This window comes from Typopeltis vanoorti, chromosome 7 (genome assembly GCF_054136105.1).
Source record: "Typopeltis vanoorti isolate ZY-2024b chromosome 7, IOZ_Tvanoo_1.0, whole genome shotgun sequence".
NCBI lineage: Eukaryota > Metazoa > Arthropoda > Arachnida > Uropygi > Thelyphonidae > Typopeltis > Typopeltis vanoorti.
Genome location: NC_143555.1, coordinates 42,293,935 through 42,311,580, shown reverse-complemented (window position 1 = coordinate 42,311,580; position 17,646 = coordinate 42,293,935). Strand labels below are relative to the sequence as shown.

General features: G+C 34.3%; 1 protein-coding gene across 2 annotated transcripts in view; it reads right to left on the bottom strand.

Annotated features, from left to right (window-relative positions):
- LOC150104626 (DNA replication complex GINS protein PSF1-like) overlaps window positions 1–17,646 on the bottom strand; it is an 85,281-nt gene that overhangs the window by 30,349 nt on the left and 37,286 nt on the right. For both annotated transcript variants that reach the window (XM_090395822.1, XM_090395823.1), the window contains exon 4: window positions 6,448–6,538. In XM_090395822.1, coding sequence (XP_090251948.1) covers window positions 6,448–6,538 — 91 coding nt within the window. The remainder of the gene's footprint in view (window positions 1–6,447; window positions 6,539–17,646) is intronic.

The window sequence follows — 17,646 nt, the reverse complement described above, 5'->3', positions numbered from 1 at the left end:
ATGATGAACTTGAAGCAGCCTTACCTTTCTCTTTGTATTCAGCAGCTTTGTTCAAAATCGCTCGTATAGTTGATTCACCCATTTTTGTGTTCTTGTCTTATCTTTGCTCTGGACTTGCCTTGTTCATTTTTTTTTATTATTTCAAGTTTTTCTTCAAATGAGATTATTTTTAGAATCATTGAAACATTTCCACTTTCTTTGCTCACTAATTTTTTTACTCATGATGAAAGGTAGGGAAAATACTTTAAAATAAAAAAAGTAAGGAAAACAATTGCAAAGGAGGCACGAGAATGATCATCAAAATGTTATGTAATTAGCAGACGACATAAATTTTGGAACATGGTGTACATGGAAATAGTGTAGTATGCCATTAAAAAATAACTGTAAAATGTTTTAAATTGATAACTAAATTATTTCATCCTGGTGAGTGATTTTTTAAAATAGTTAGCCATAAAAAATGTATAGATAGAAAATTTTTAAAATCTGTAACATTTATTTTTAAGATGTATATAGTGCACTAATCGAATATGGGTATAGGAAAAAAATGATGCACTAATCGAGGGATTGCTGTTTATGCAAGTAATACTTTTCTTGGATATAACTATATTAATACGAGGCTCCTCACAGCTAAATTTAAAACTGGGATTAAAGCTCTGAACACAGTTGCTATGCTCCCTGAGGATTCACAAGATGCAGTTAAAGCACTCTTTCTCTACAAAATATATTAATTTTAAAACTGTATGTTCTTAAAATTAGTATATTTTGTAGAGAAATTAAAAATTTCTGTAGATTAGTATATTTTGTAAGAAAGGTAATGATATAACAGTTATTTTAGGAGATTTGAATGCCAGGGTAGGCAATGATTCCAGTTGCAAGGCACCATTTGAAATTGGTAAATGCAGTGACAGTAGTGAGATTTCTAAAGTTAAGTAAGCCAAATGAACTGAGAATAACCAATAACTATTTCAAGCACAATTATGGATATTTACAAGTACACTTAGGTCTCACTTGATGCTATCCATAAGATTATGTTCTAATTTATGGTAAACGGGCAAGTTCTGTGCAGAACACTAGGATATAGAGGTGATAGGATCTGATTGGACCACTACCTTGTTATAGTTTGCCCACCGTTTGTAGGTCCCTGCTTCACGTCTTTCCAAGAATAGTCGATTCATGCTGAAGAGGAGAAAGAAATGAAGGATGTCTGAATTGGTCGCTAACACGTGAAATCATGTGCTTTATAGGTAAAATTTTCCAACTGTTATACAAGCAACATAGTTAACTACAATAATCATAAAAGAGAAGTTAATTTTATGACCGGTAATAATAAACAACTCATCCCACAATACGGACTGATTACCCTATTATCGGAATGGATTCTCCTTTTTCTGAGATGCGCAGAAGTGTCGAAGGATCTCTAATCGGTGGGTGAACTATAACAGTACATTGCAATTGAAGCTTCAAAACACCAAGATTTATCATTGTCTCTTTTGCACTGAAGAAGTTTGAACAGTGCCAATATTGCTAGAATTTACCAGGATGAATTGCTCAGGTGTTATGAAACAGCTAGCCTACAAAAGTGTGAAGCAGAAAGTGTTTGGGATGACTTTAAGAAGGTTGTGCATTAAAGTGGTAAATCTATTTTTGGGGTTAGAGAGAGAAGCAATAGCAGAATTATTTGAGCAGTGAGGCATGCAGTTAATATTTGAAAATGTAGGAAGAGGCCAGAATAGCATTCAAATAATAAAAATAGAAAAGTAAAAGCACAGTTGAAAATAGATAAAAACTCCTGGTTTAATAACACAACAGAGAATGCAGCTAAAGAAAATAATCACAAGGGACGATATGAAGTTATTAATAAGATATGTGGGAAGGGGAAAGATGAAGTCATTAAAATATATGGATAAGAATACAACTGACTCTCAGCATCATAAGTTGCAGCAATAAAAGAATTTAATTTCTTCCACATTATTTGAATAAGGTCAAATCATCAACATAATCCAGATCAGATATACGTCAGAGGAGTAGTCAGCACTATCTTATGTAAGGGAGCTATGCTATGCTAGTTTGACACATTGTTAGAATGCAAGACATTTGGTTGGTCAAAAAAATATTATGTTAAGTGATTCAGAAGGTGTTAGGAAAAGAGATAGGCTCCTGAATGAGATGGACTGACAATATCAAAGAAGACCTAAATAGAACTGGCATGAAGCAGCAGTGTATGCTCAGGACAGACACATCTGGAATAAGAAGATATTCATTCTGATCAGATTTCAGATACTGTTAATTGCTTGAGAAACTTGTATAAATACTAGTGGACATTTATATTATACTCAATATCACCTCTAGAACTCATCTCCTCCACTCCCTCTAAGATATCTCCATCAATTGTACCCTCGGCATCTAAGGATGCCCACAACCACAAATAATCTCCTGATATACCACGACTTTTTCTCCCAGAATTATTGGACACATTACAAAAATAAAATAAGCTATTAATTATGAGTCACCATTTTAATTTTTATATTCCAAATTCCTTTGTTAATAACATTGCCACTCTACTTGAATGAACTTTATATTTTATAATCACATGTGCATGCCTGCTATTATTGTTAGTCCAGAATGTATACTTCATACATTCTGGACCTTCATACCATATCTGAGAACAATCTGAGAGTGGTGTATGCATGTGCAAATATATCTGTACGTATTAATACTAAAATTTTAAATTATGCATTATTAATAACCATCACATATACCAGGATTTCCCATACTGTGTTCCATGGAACACCAGTGTTCTGCGGAAGGTGAATAAGTGTTCTGCAAGAAGTTCTCCGAATTTGTCATTTTAGTTTTCTAAGACTTTAAGTGATATCAAAATTGGAGATGTTAATGTCAGCTCTTTGCTTTATGCAGACGATGTTATACTTCTAAATAAATCTGCTACAAGTCTGCAAGATTCCCTGACTAAATTGAATAACTGTTGTAATAGATATGGTATGAAGGTCAGCAATAAAAAGACAAAGACAATGAAAATAGGCAGAATCGTTGAAAATGTCAACTTTGTTGTGAACGGAGAACCTGTGGAACAAGTAAAACATTTCAGCTATATAGGCACGATTTTTAGTTAAGATGGTAAATTAAATATGGAAATAGACAACAGGATCAACAAAGCTGGTATGATAGGAAGTCAATTGAATAAATTCATATGGAATAAGAGAGAAATTAGTCGGAACACTAAATTAGCTGTATACAAGACAGTATTCAAGCCAATTTTAACTTATGGATCTGAGAGCTGGATCAGAAGCAAAACACTTGACCAAAGACTAGAGACTGCAGATATGAGTCCTGAGAAAGATTAGAGGCATGAACAGATGGCATCAATGGCAATATCATATTGAAAACGAGGATATTAGGAAAGAACTTGATATTGTCAGCATCCAGGAATGCGTTAGCAGAGCTAATCTCAGGTAGTATGGTCACTTAAACAGAATGGGTGAGGAAAGATTAGCAAAATAAGTGTTCTCCGCCAGGTTGGCAGGAAAACGACCCATAGGAAGACGAAGATATAGGTGGATTGCTATGGTACAAAGTGCCTCAGACGATAGAAATATAAGATCTGATAATGTTGGAGTCTTGACAAGTAACAGACTGATTTGGAGGAAAATTGTAGATAGGAAGTTAGTAATGATGTAAATTTTTCATGTAGTACTATCATATCCTGTACACCCCTTGAGGGTACATGGCAGGAATTTGATGATGATGATAGTTTTCTAAGCATTTTTCATGAATAAATATTTTATAGTGGAAATATTCTGAGGAGAATAATATTGGTGAATATGTCGAAAAGCTCAGACCCAGAACCCCTAATAACATCTGTGTAGCAAATGTTAGCGACCAAGCTGTGCATTTTTAAACGTGGAAGTATTCATGAATTATCGTTAATTTTCACATATCGAAACCTTTCAACATTTGAGAAAGGGAATACCGCTGTTTATGACCGGTCATAAAAATTGCCTGCAAGTATATTATAATGGTGGGAGGCGTATCCTCTGTTCTCAAAACTGAAAGAAATGACATCTGTGTAGCAAATGGCAGTGACTAAGCAGCATATTTTTAAACATGGAAATATTCATGAATTATCGCTAATTTTCACACATCGAAATCTTTCAACAATCGGAAAAGAGAATACTGCTGTTTATGACCAATCATAAAAATTGCCTGCAAGCTGATTACAACGATGGGTGCCGTATTCTCTGTTCTCAAAACTGAAAGAAATAACATCTGTGTTGCAAATGTTAGTGACCAATCAGCAAGGAAGTATAAAGAAAATTTTTCCACTAAAATTGAAGATCAAAGTAGTCTGTATCCAGTTCTCAAATCTAGTAATACTGAATACTTTCTTCGCAAGTTCATATTGTGGGGTGAAAGTTACGAAACCATAGTGCCATGATTTTTTAAAAGTAATAGGTCTGCAGATTTAAATTTTAATATGAATAAGAGACAAGGGACTTTGTTTAATTTTGGTATTAAGAAATCTCTTATTGAAGGTGTTTGTGATGCAACAGATAGTGAGTCATCCACCAAAGCCTACAAAGTGATCTCCAGAATGTACAAACGGAGGGGGAAAACTACCAGCACACAGGAGAAAACTGCATTCACTTGTAAGTACTTATATTATAAATTTTTGGTGATCAGAATGGGATATGCTATGAAAATCAGCACAAATTAATTTAACGATATTTATGTTTAATTGATGTTTAATTAATTAATAATTAACGACCAATTACTATTTAATAAAAATCAGCAAAATTAACAATTAATTATTAATTAATACATTACAAATTAACCAAGGTGTTCCATCAAAATTTCAGGATTTATGAAGTGTTCCGTCGTAGGAAAAGTTTGGGAAACGCTGACATATACAATGCTGAAAGATATAAATTTAAGGATATCTAAGATATTCAATATTCACTGCAATTGTACCTACCATATATTTAAATTGTAAAACTACCACTCACTTTCCAACTTGCTCAAGTCTTCAAAATATATTCTAATCTAAACAGTGCTATGTATATACTATACTATACTGTAATATAGATTGAACAACTTATTATGTTTGAAATCATAATTTAAAAAAAAAAGTAAAAATAATAATACATGGTATGTAATACTACACTAACTTGTGTATTATCTGACCACATAATCTGCTGGTTTGCACTACAAACCAGCAAAATTCTGCCAATTGGTTACACAATGAAAAGTTCGCAACTGTTAGTGGTTCCAGACTCAAATGAGATGAACTTCATGCCCAGTGTAGGACCACTACTTTATTTACTAGAGGCCTGAAGTGGCTTGAAAAAAGTTCCATGTCTGGTCTAGAGACCAGATGAGGAAAATTAAAATTAAAACTAAAATTAAAAACTACAAAAAATAAATAAAATATTATGAGAATCAGTTAAAAATTTGTGGATTACAGCAATTGGTTGATAGGCAGAAAAAGGGTGATATAATTGAGACATACAAATTACTGAAAAGATTTTACAGGATTGATACAGAAGAAATTTTTCAGAACAGGTCTGGCAGTAGGAGAACGAGGGGGCTATCCTTGGAAATTGATCAAAAGGGTATTGGAGAGTGGTGAATGAGTTCAAAGCAAAGTATGATAGATGCTGCACAAATATTGGATAGTGTTGGCATATTGTTTAGGATCTCCCTCAATGAGTTTATAGACTCCATAGAGTTGCCTAACAAAAATAATAAAAAATTAATAAAACGATAAAAAAATGCTTAGCGTGTCAATAATACTGAGGTACTATAGTCATATTGCCTTTCGTGGGTGGGGAGACATTAAAAAAAATAATAATATGCTATTCTAGTTCTGTATATTTACACTGATATAGAGTATATATATATAGAGAGAGATGTTTCATCATAAAACGAATGAATAGTAAACATAAGGAAGCAGTGTGAGAAAAAAAAAAGTTATGGAAGAGATATAAGGTAGCAAGCAATGACTGGATGCAATGCATAAGGAGAATAAAATATAGGTTAGAAAAGTGACAAGCACGGTTATAAAAAAAACAAAAATAAGAATAGACAGTCAGATCAAAGAATATCCAAGGGATTTCTTACTTGGTGGCAAGTAACATGAACAATAATGATTAGAAATGTGATATTAAAGGAGGTATAGTGACAACTTTAGACTGTTGAGGATGGAGGTAAGCTAGCATCAAAGGACTAAAGTGTCTAGTTTTGTAATATGCTTAGATTCTATTTGAGATCCAATAAGGGGAATAAAAAATAATTTTATAATCAGGAAATTAAAAATTTAATAAAATATTGGGTTTTTGAAAGAGCAATTTTGGTTGATGTACTATGATTTCCTTATGATGTACTATGATTTCTTTATATCAAATCAATTTATTAACAAAAATCTGCAATTACCTCTGATTCTGAAAGACATGTCCTAATATCATTAGGCAGTGTACTTCCAAATGCCCATCTCATATCTTTAATATGCATCAAACGATTATATCTGAAAAAACAATGAAAAATTTGTTTCTAGTAATATGTCACCATCCATTTCGTAGCTGAAAAAAAAAAATATTCTACATAACTATACTACATTTAGTATTGGGACAGCACTTTATTTTAGAGAAACCTGTGGGTCATGATTACATTTTCTACTTTTCTCAGTATATTCACTAACAGTTTGTGATAATAAGCCCATTATTTTGGACCATTCTTCCTTCACCATGTTTATCGGTCTATGTACCACTGTTTGATGCATTAGTCTAGATTACACTGAAAGTTCCATTTTATAACAAAAGTGTTCTACTGAGTAGATATCAGGCCTTAGAGTAGGCCAGTCAAGTTTTTTCACACAATATTCTTTCAGCTACATTGCAAAAGGTCATCAACATCATTAAATTCCTGACATGTATCCTTGGGGGGGGGGAGGTAGAATAGGATAGTACAATGTTAAAATGTTAATTATATCATTACTAACTTCCAATCAACAATTTTCTTCGAAATTATTCTGTTAGCTGTCAAGACTACAATATTATCAGATTTTATATTGCAAGAGACATGGTTTCCATAAAACTGCCACAATATAGCCACATAAGCGAGAGCTGTCGTTGGCAGACTGCCAAGAAGACTCAATTCATGTTTAAGGGGAGAAAGAAATAAGGCGATGTATGAATTGGTCACCAATACACGAAATCATGTGCTTTATACAGAAAATAGTTACCACTTCAAAAATTACAATGATCATAAAAGAGAAGTTAATTTTCCGACATATAATAATAAATGCTCATCCACAATACGGATTGATTACCCTATTATCGGAATGGATTCTCCTTCTTTTGATATGCACAGAAGTGTCGAAGGGTCTCGTATCTGTGGGCGTACTATACAAGAAGCAATTATCTAAAAGTGCTGTAGGTCCAACAGCATTCATTCTTCCAGGAATTACAACCAAAATGTCCACACCAAGAGAAACAGCTCCATACTATTGCATCATTACATCAAGCTTCACAATTGAGATGATGCATTCAGGTATAAGGAATGAGGAATATTGTGAATGCTGAGGAATGAGGCATTCACAATATTAACCTTCACCTATCTGATGTAACATAATCAGTCACTTTATACCACAGGCTTCCAATGCTTTACAGATAAATCATGATGTTATGTGCAGTTCCTCTCTGCAGAAACCAAAACTATGCTCCTCTTAATGAAAGTCTTGCTCTGATTGTTTCAGATCAGTTTTCCAAGATTTTGGGAAAGGACCAAAGTACTAAGATTTTGAGCAAAGGACCCTTCTGAGCGTCCTTTGCTCTAATGATGTTAGCTTCCTGAGTCATCCTGTATATTTCATGGCTAAGGTCACTCACATTTCCAATGGCTGATAATGTTACCTACAGTTGATTATGGGAGAGTCAATCTTTTACCTAGGTCATGAACAGAAGCCACTGATATAATAATCCTATGATATTGAAAGTTTTTTCACTTGGTTATACTATAAATTTAAGATGCTAAGAAATTATATTATTGGTTTAATCCTTTATCCAAGTGTAAGCAAACAGTTGAATAAAGTGTTTGCTTACACTTTGTTTCACATGAAGTCACTTCATGACTGGACTACTTAAATATAAAGGCTAATGACTTCACATCATTGCCTTAGTATCCCATAAATGCAATGCACATATCTTTACAGACATGAAGTCATTAGCCTCTATATTCAAGTAACCCAGTTGTGAAGTGACTTCACATGCAAACTTTGATTGCTTACACTTGGATAAAGGATTAAATCAAGACTATAATTTCTTGGCATCTTTAATTTATAGTATAACCAAATGAAAAAACTTTTGAAAACTATCTCTAATCCAGAGTATTTTAGTAATAAGGTGTGACATCTTTTGATTACTTGTATATGGAAATATGATTTCTGCATTACTTCAACCTTGGTATCACTTCTGAGTCTATCTCCCACTAATGAGATCTCAATAAAAATTGAAACCAGTCTGGTAGTGGTGTTTCCCATAATGCATAGCATTATACAAGCAAAGATATGTGTGTTGCAATATGGGATACCAAGGCAAGTGATGTGAAGTCATTAGTCAAGAATATAATTTCTTGGCATTTTAATTTATAATCCTATGATAGTACTTCTTTTTAAATAAGTTTTCTTCCAAATGTCAGTGATATAACCAGATTACAATGTTGACCTATTTGTCTTATGTAGCAGGAGTTGATAACCATTGTAGACTCTGGTGTTGTGGCCACTGTAGCTGTCTTCTATGTAAGGCATGGATCTCTTGTCTCATTCAATATTGTGGTGAGTGTGGGAGAAGTTGAAAGTGCTAGGCCTGAGCTGTCTTCTCTGTTGTTATTAATGTCTCCAATATGCTCTTTTTGTCTAATTTCCAAACTTCTAGATGTCTGCACTGTGTAAGCAAGGCCACAAGAACATGGAATATTGTAAACTGCAGGATGTTTGTTGAAAGGGTTGTTGTCCTTAGGTGAACATAATACAGCTCATATAATCACAATAGACTTGAAAGCCACTCTTATGTCACGAGATTGGTGATTTTGAGAGAAAGTCTACCAACATAAGGGAAGGAAACCGATGCTCTGTAGTGAATGTCAGGAATTCATTGTGGAGCAGGAGTAGAAAATAGTATTCTTTGTACCATTTTCTTAGAATATCCATTGTTCACCAGTAGTTGAAGAGAATGCAATGCAATTCTTCTTTTAGTGTTTCTTCATCTTCTGTAATAGAGACTCCCCCCCTTTTTTTTTCAGGTTATTTATAATATCTAATTTTTGCAATTGGTGCAAAGAAGAGAATTGTAGGTAACGATCTGTATGAGTGGGTGTACAGCACAGTACAAGCTAAGAGAGAGGTTTCCTTTTGCTTTTTTGAAATAAAAAGGACATTTAGGGAGGAAATTTTCCTTCATTTAAGTTCCAAAGTGAATTTAATTTTATGATGGAAAGAGTTAATAGATGAAAGGAAATTGTGTAACTCAGTCACACCGTTTCCAGATTATAATTATGTCATCTATGTATATCTACCAAAGTGACAGTTCTAGATTTGTAGATAGTAGGAAAACTTTTTCAAGGTTTTCCATGAATAAGTCAGCACATGGAGATAAAGGCTTCCCATTGGAAAGCCAGATAATTATTTGTAGATTTTCCCATTCCATTGAAAATAATGAGTTGAGACAATGTCTAAATAGTTAAGAGATGTCAGGAGGGAACAGATCATTTACAAGCCATACTTTGTTTAGAGGAACATTTGTGAACAAAGATACAATATCTAGACTAGCTAGAATGTCTGTTGGTAAGACAGAAATTTCTCCTAGTTTTTCTACAAAGTGTTGTGAATTTTTGATGAAGGAGTCCGTATGTCTGATGTCATCTTTTAGAAATCATGGAGTTAAGGAGTGCATAGATTTAAATCTTTTTTTTAAGATCCATAATGCCACATGGTCATGTTGCATAAAAGGTTGTTGGTTTCTTCATAGTTTGTCCAAGTAGGGACATAATCTAATGGAGTGTAAGTAGAGGTATCTGAGAGTAAAATGAAATCTTGGACATATTTATATTATCATGACCTATTAAACCCAGTGTCAGTTATCTTTTTGTCACATTCATTTTTTGGTAAAAAAAAATCTCATACTTAACATTATTATACTGTATTTACTGTTAATAATAACTGGTTTACACAATCTCAGATGAACAGAATGTGGTAAATTACAGGGTATATTTGATACTGGTGTGAATGATGCTGTTCAACATCTGGAAGAAAAGCAAATACTATAAAGAATGGATATGAATGAACCACAGGTGTATGAAGTGTGAGTATAGATTATATGTTAATAAGGCAAGTCTGGTTATAGGAAAAGTCCCAAAGGAATGAAAAGAAAACAAAATAGTGCCACTGTGTAAAAGCTGTGCTAAGACAGAGGTTTCCAACTGTAGACCAGACTGTGTATATCCTCAATTGTGATGGGTGAGTGAGTGAATGAATGAGAGAGAGAGACAGAGAAAGAAAGAAATTGGATAGGAATAGAATATACATACAAGTTCTTCAAGCAACCAACATCAAGGTCTGACCAGATTGAATATCTTCCTACTCCAGATGCATGTCTTGATCAAACACTGCTGCTTCATGCTACTGAATGCCAGTTCTGTTAAGTCTTATTTGATACTGTCAATCCACCTCATTTGGGACTTACCTCTTTTCCTAACATCTTTTGCCTTTTGGATCATTCAACATAATCCTGTTGATCAACCGAATGTCCTGCATTCTGACAATGTGATCAAATAATCATAGCCTTTCCTTACATAAGATAGTGCTGAGAGGTGGCTGACCATTCTTTTGATGTATCTCATCATTATTCCCAAACAGAATATAGGGATGGGTTAATAGACAAAAGAGGCTTTATAATGGTCAACATAGAATCTTGCTTTAACAACTAACTTGTATTTTATGAAAAAAAAAAACAAAAAAAAAACAGACAACTGATGAACATAATGGATGAAGTAGACTCGCACTCATGAGCCAAAACATTATGACTATCCAGCTAACCAGACTGAACGGCTGGCTGGAAACAGGCAGTGATGCTGGAATCCTTGTATGTGGATTGTTCTCAATGACATCACTGGATCCTCTCATCTCCAAACACCTTGACTGCTAATTCTTACCCTGTACTTGGTGACAATGTGGTCCTAAAGGATCTGGACTCTTCCAGCAAGACAACACTTTGTGTTACAAGGAGGACTGTATTGTGCAAGCCTGGTTCGAAGAGCATAATCTAGACATTCCATGCGTGCCCTTGACCAACTACTTCTAATTTGAATCGCATCGAACATTTATGGGATCATGTGAAACACATCTGCTGGTTGATACTAGTGCTTCATTTGGTCATTCTGTTTAGTTAGTCCAGAATACCTCAGGACATCATCTTGCTCATGAGTGTACAGAGTGATATGTTTGGAATTTGCAAAGGCCTGGCATGAATACTTGACACTAATTATTACTGATGTTTTTGTTTAATGGAAGAAACAGATGTCTGGGGATAATAATTAAGTGTTTATTTAGTTATTATTGATATTTTACCTTGGTCACCAAGGTATTTTCATAGGCACAATAGCAGGAAAGCAAATACAGACTGAGTTCAAAATGGTGCGACTACAGAGTTCTGACTGACAACATCTATGGATGCAGTGAGGGAATCTTGATTATTATGCAGGCAGTCTCCCACAGATTTTCAGTACAATGGGGCAGTTCTATTTATTCATGTTTGGAGAATGTTGTAGAGCTGTAGCAGATTCTAAAAACTACTTCTCTGAATTTTACAGTATGGTGCAAAAAATAGTGCCGAATATGGAGAAATCATGTAAACTATTGAAAGGGTGTCGAAGTTCAGTACTGTTTATTTTTCCCAACACACTGTATTTATATTTGCATAATACAGTTGTTTTTGATCAGTGTCAATGATATGTTCTAACTCCAGAGCAGTTGTATGTTATTTAACATATTTTCTCTATGTTTTCAATTGAATGCTGTCTGTTCTTTCAGTTTAATCTTGTCTCTGCAATATTTCAACTTGAGGATGATCTAAGTGATGAACATGATCTTTTGGAGAACAGATAAGGTTAGCTCATTTTTGGAAAGGTTAATATGATCTGAACAGATGATTCCACTTCTAAATATTTGCTAAGGTTTTAATAACATCATACTGCTAGAGTTATTTGTTGATCCTTATCCTTGAAAAAGGATAAGGATCTTTGTTCATCATCTGCTCTTCCTTGACATTCTGGTCACCAGGTTACCCAACAAGATTACCTGGTGACTAGAGTGTCCACGATGAGCAGACAATTTTTTTCTCTCCCCAATGGTAAAATGAATTCTAGGATGACAGATCTTAAAATGTGCCATAAAAACATTACTAACATACTCAAGTCATATAGCCAAAGAACAAGTCATCAGCATAGCACAGTCATATTGAAGGTTTGAGTGGAGTCTAGAGTAATATTTTCAAAGTGCTTCATGAAAGGATTGGCTGGTATGAAGGACCCATGGCTATGCCTTCAATCAAGTTTGTATTTTTTTTTTTTTTCCCTAAGTAAAATAAGCAGGAAACATGGTACAAGCAAATACTGCAAAAATATTCAGAGAGAGAGAGAGAGTAAAAGAATTCAAATAAGTTCTAAGGTTTTTAGAGGGATATTAGTGATAATAGAGGATATATGAAAACTGACAATAATGTCAGTATCTTTGAAGATTTTGTCTGACAAACAAGGTTTGAAGTGCACATAGTGTTTAAAATGTTATGGATCTGAAAAGTGTGTTTTTGCATGTGTATTATGGGAGTTAATAAATCTAGAAGTGAAGGGAGGGAGGAAGATTCAGGATTACAAGGTTTAAGTTTTTGAATAGCTTCACGTGGTCAGGATTTAACATCATCTACTAATTTTAGGAATGCTTTTGTCTGTATATGGGTAGGATCAGAGTCAATTAAACAATACACAGATTGGTCTCCGAACAGGACTGATTGCATGCAGAGCAATCAAGGTTTGCCATAACATTACCATATCTGCTTTAGTAATAATATTCCTGCTCTGGTGTAGCTTCCTCATTATGGTGAGTTCAGGATGAGAAAGATTCCTTTTTAGAATCTTTGCATTTTTCATTTATGCAAAGTTATGTCTAGCTGAATATTAATGGTGGTACGGGAGAAGAGATTATAGACGTCTCATTGTGTTTAGATTATTTGCAGACTAGGTATCTCTTTTGGGGCTAATGCATAGTTGGCTGAAGCTAAGGGTGTTAACTTCTTTTTGTAGTTGAACTGATGACACATTAATTAAAATTTGTTCTGGTGATAAATATGCCTTTTGTTTTATTGTAGTTGGATTGGTAAATTTTTTGATATGGTAGGCCTTCTCTTTCTTGAATTTTTTTATTATTATTTTTATTTATATTTTTTAAGCACTGGAAACATCAGTGATTACCTGCCATTCAGCATATTAAAGAGCTCATCATTAACATGTAAACTATGCAAATGTTAATGATGTAATCTCCCTTTGGCCATGAGGGTTGGTTATGCTAGAAATGGTTTAAGTTCACCTTAAATTTCATTTTACCATTGGAAAAAAAATATATAAATAAATAAATAAAATAATAATTGTTTGCTTGACAGTCTGGTCCTATCCTATCTACTGGAAACCTGACCACCCTGGTAGGTACATCCAACTTTTACATCATCTCTCCCAACAATACAGCGTTATGAAAACTTTACCAAGTGGCTAGAACTACTTGTTCAGACTATATTAGGGCAGAATGATGAAAAAAAAGTGGCAATCATATATGCTTGTGCTTTTTTTCTACAGACTGTAAATGTTTATCTATTTTGGTTAGAAACTGAAATTAATATATCCAAAAAACAGGGAGTAACCTGTTTTCTTAACTTTCTAGTGTGAGACTTATTTCGGAGTTTAGGATGTTCAGTCACTCATCCTTCAAATGTTCTCTAGTTCATTGCTAGATACATAACTTTCTAAACACCATCAGCCTTTTCAAACAATTTCCATGAGCAGAAAGAAAATTTAGTCATGGGGGAGCTTCAATTTCAAACAGCTAACATGTACCTGGAATATTTTAAAAGCAGGACCAAACAAAAGGACTACTATACAAAAACAAAATAAAAAAATATGGCTACATTATGTTGATATTTTTCTCATTCAGTTAAGAACTAAAAAACAGCTGAAGGGGACTATACTGTATACCTGAACAGAAGTAAATCCTTTCCTCACTTCCTTCTTTGGATATATTAATTTCAGTCTCCGAAAAAAAACAATTAACATTTGCAGTCTACAGAAATAAAATATATGTATGCAGATATTTGTACCTTATCTCTCACCAAGTACCCCGCCCAGAATCAAGGTGATAAAAATAAGAACTGAACTAACAAGAGAATCCTCATAAAAATGGCTATAATAATAAATAATGATATTCCTACAAAAAAGCCTAGTGAAACCGTCACAGTCAAAAAAAACCACTCACAGTTCTGAAGAAAACATCTTCAATCATACCTAAACAACCTTGTCCTCCAAAGAAATCATGTATATACAAATTTTTTTTTTCCTGTAGTATAGTTTATGTAGGATAAATAGGGCTGGTCAAGAGAAATTCCCATGAAAGGACATTTAAAAGTCATGCACAGAAAAATAAATCATAAGTCAGGTCCAGCTTTTCATACAATAAATGACTCATGTGAAGTAAATAGGAAGCTAACAACAATGCCATACATCAAGTTCAACAGTTTTATGTTTGAACATTTCAAATAAACTGAAGAAATGATTCAATATCTAACTCAGTAAAACAAAAATTAATCCATAACCACAACCAGTTTTGATCCTCCTTCATAAAACATTAATTATACTGAACAGAATTAGGCTACAATGGACAATCAGCAATAGCAAGATAAAGACAATGAAAATATCAACTGCATTGTGAATGGAGAACCTATAGAACAAATAAAACATTTCAGATACTCAGACACAATTTTTAGTGAGGATGGTTAATTAAATATGGAAACAGACAACAGAATCAACAAAGCTGGTATGGTAGGAATAAATTTATATGGAATATGAGAGAAATTAGTCAAAACACTAAATTAGCTGCATACAAGACAGTGTTCAAAGTAATTTTACCTTATGGATCTGGTTAGAAATAAAACATTTAACCAAAGCCTAGAGACCACAGATATGAGTCCTGAGAAAGATTAGGTGCATGAACAGATGGCATCAAAGGCAATATCACATTAAAAATGAGGAGATTGGGAAAGAACGACATTGTCTGCATCCAGGAATGTGTTAATAGAACTAATCTCAGGTGGTATGGTCACTTAAATGGGAGAGGAAAGATTAGCAAAACAAGTGTTCTCTGCCAGGTTGGCAGGAAAAAGACCCAGAGGAAGACCAAGATACAAGTGGATTGATACAGTAGAAAGTGCCCTAGAAGACAAAAATATAAGATCTGATAATGTTAGAGTCTTGACAGTTAACAGATATACACGTAAAGGGAACAAAAAGAAGGACTTCCCAAGGGGTTCCCCTTGGGAAGTCCTTTAGTTACGTTACATCAATGATATTTTCGTCATTTAGTTGGGAATGATGGATGAACTATTGCTTTCAAAGATTATATGAACAACTTGCATCCCAATATAAAATTCACTATTGAACTAGAACAGCACAAAAAATTACCTTTCCTTGATATCCTTGTCAAAGTAAACAAAGAGGGGAAAAAAAGGTATCATTCTCTATATACAGAAAACCTACCACAACGGGAAGATTTTTAAATGCCGCTTCACACTACCATCCATTGCAAAAGATAGGCATAATTAAAACTTTAGGAGAAAGGGCATACAATATATCAAGCATGCAAATTAAAAGGAATGAAGAACTGCACTGCCTGAAATAGAACCTCACACTTAATGGTTTTGAACCCAAGACAATCAGAAAAATTCTTAATACATCTCCTGCAACCTCCCTTACTTAAACAAGATTTCAAGAATGCAATCATGCTGCCTCACATAAAAAATGTCATGGACAATGTGGCTGTATTGCTCCACAAGACAACATAAAAGTGGCTTTTTTACCTTTACAAAAAATATCAAGATTTGTACATCCATCAAAACCTCCATATCAGCCCATGAAAAAACCAAGTGTCTATGAGATTCATTGCTCTTGTGGCATTTGTTAGACAGGAAGGTCAGGAGAGAGAGATATCCGCATTTCTGAACACGTAAAAAAATTGGATTATTGTATTTCAAGATGTTGAAAAAAAAAAAAAAAAAGAGCATAAATCAGGCCTGGCATTCCACACAACCACTACTGGCCATCAAGTACTCTGGCAACAAACAAAAACATCATATATTAACTGTTTCACAAGAAAATTTAAAGAAGCCTCCATGGCATCAATCAATACTTAATTTTACATCAAGTTTGGTCTGCTTTCGTCAAAAATGCTATGGACACCTAGGATAGTGGTGGTGAACCTTTTTATATGCGCATGGCAAAAATTTACCAATCAAGTTGTTGACGTGCCAGGCAGTTTTTAATAGGGAAAAAATTAATATAAATTAATTTATTTATTTATGTATAAATTTATAATATTATTCAGTGTAAAATTGATTTTAATGATGTTGGTTTGAAAAGAAAAACGGTAGTGAGAAAAATATTTATGCATTGTAACTCACATAGAAGTCAGCTGAGCAGGGGAAGCAGCAGAAGGATGTTTTTATTATTATTATTATTATTCCAGGCAACTCCAAGGAGTCGACAGACTCATCGAGGGAGGCCCTAACATCATGTCAAGAACAACTATTCGACATTCACACAGTATCTATCATACCTCGCCTTGAACTTATTCACGGTCGTAGCACCCACAACAGACTGGCAGTTTATTCCACTCATTCACCACTCTCCAAGTAAAAAACCTAGCTCTAACACTCCTGCTAACCACATTCATGCAGAGCTTCCATGTATGGCCTCTAGTCCTCCCACCACCAGTCCTATTCTCAAAAATATCTTCTGGATTATATCTTATAGAAACCCTTCAGTAATTTCAATATCATATCATATCACCGCTTTTCTGCCTATCGACAAATTTTTGCAACCCACAAATCTTCAACCTGTTCTCATAAGGTTCATTCCACAGACCTGCTATCATCTTGGTCACTCGTCTCTGGATCCACTCCACCTCCTCCTCCCCATCAAGAAGAAACCCTGGCGCCCATATCTGGGCACAGTAGTCTAGATGGGCTCTTATCAAGGCTCGATACAGAGGAACAACAACTTGTTTGTCTCTGCTTGTTAAAGTATTTTTCAGAAGCCAAGTGATTTGATGAGCTGATTTAGCCAATTTTTGCAATGTGTCCGGTAAACTTCAATTCCCTATCCACCAACACTCCAAAATCCCTGGCCTCATCAATCTCCTGGAGTACGGTTCCACCAATGTGATATTCTGCTGCCATTCTTTTCACCCCAAAATGCATAACCTTACACTTTGCCACATTAAACTGACATCCATTTTCCCTAGCCCAGTCCTCCAAACTATCCAAA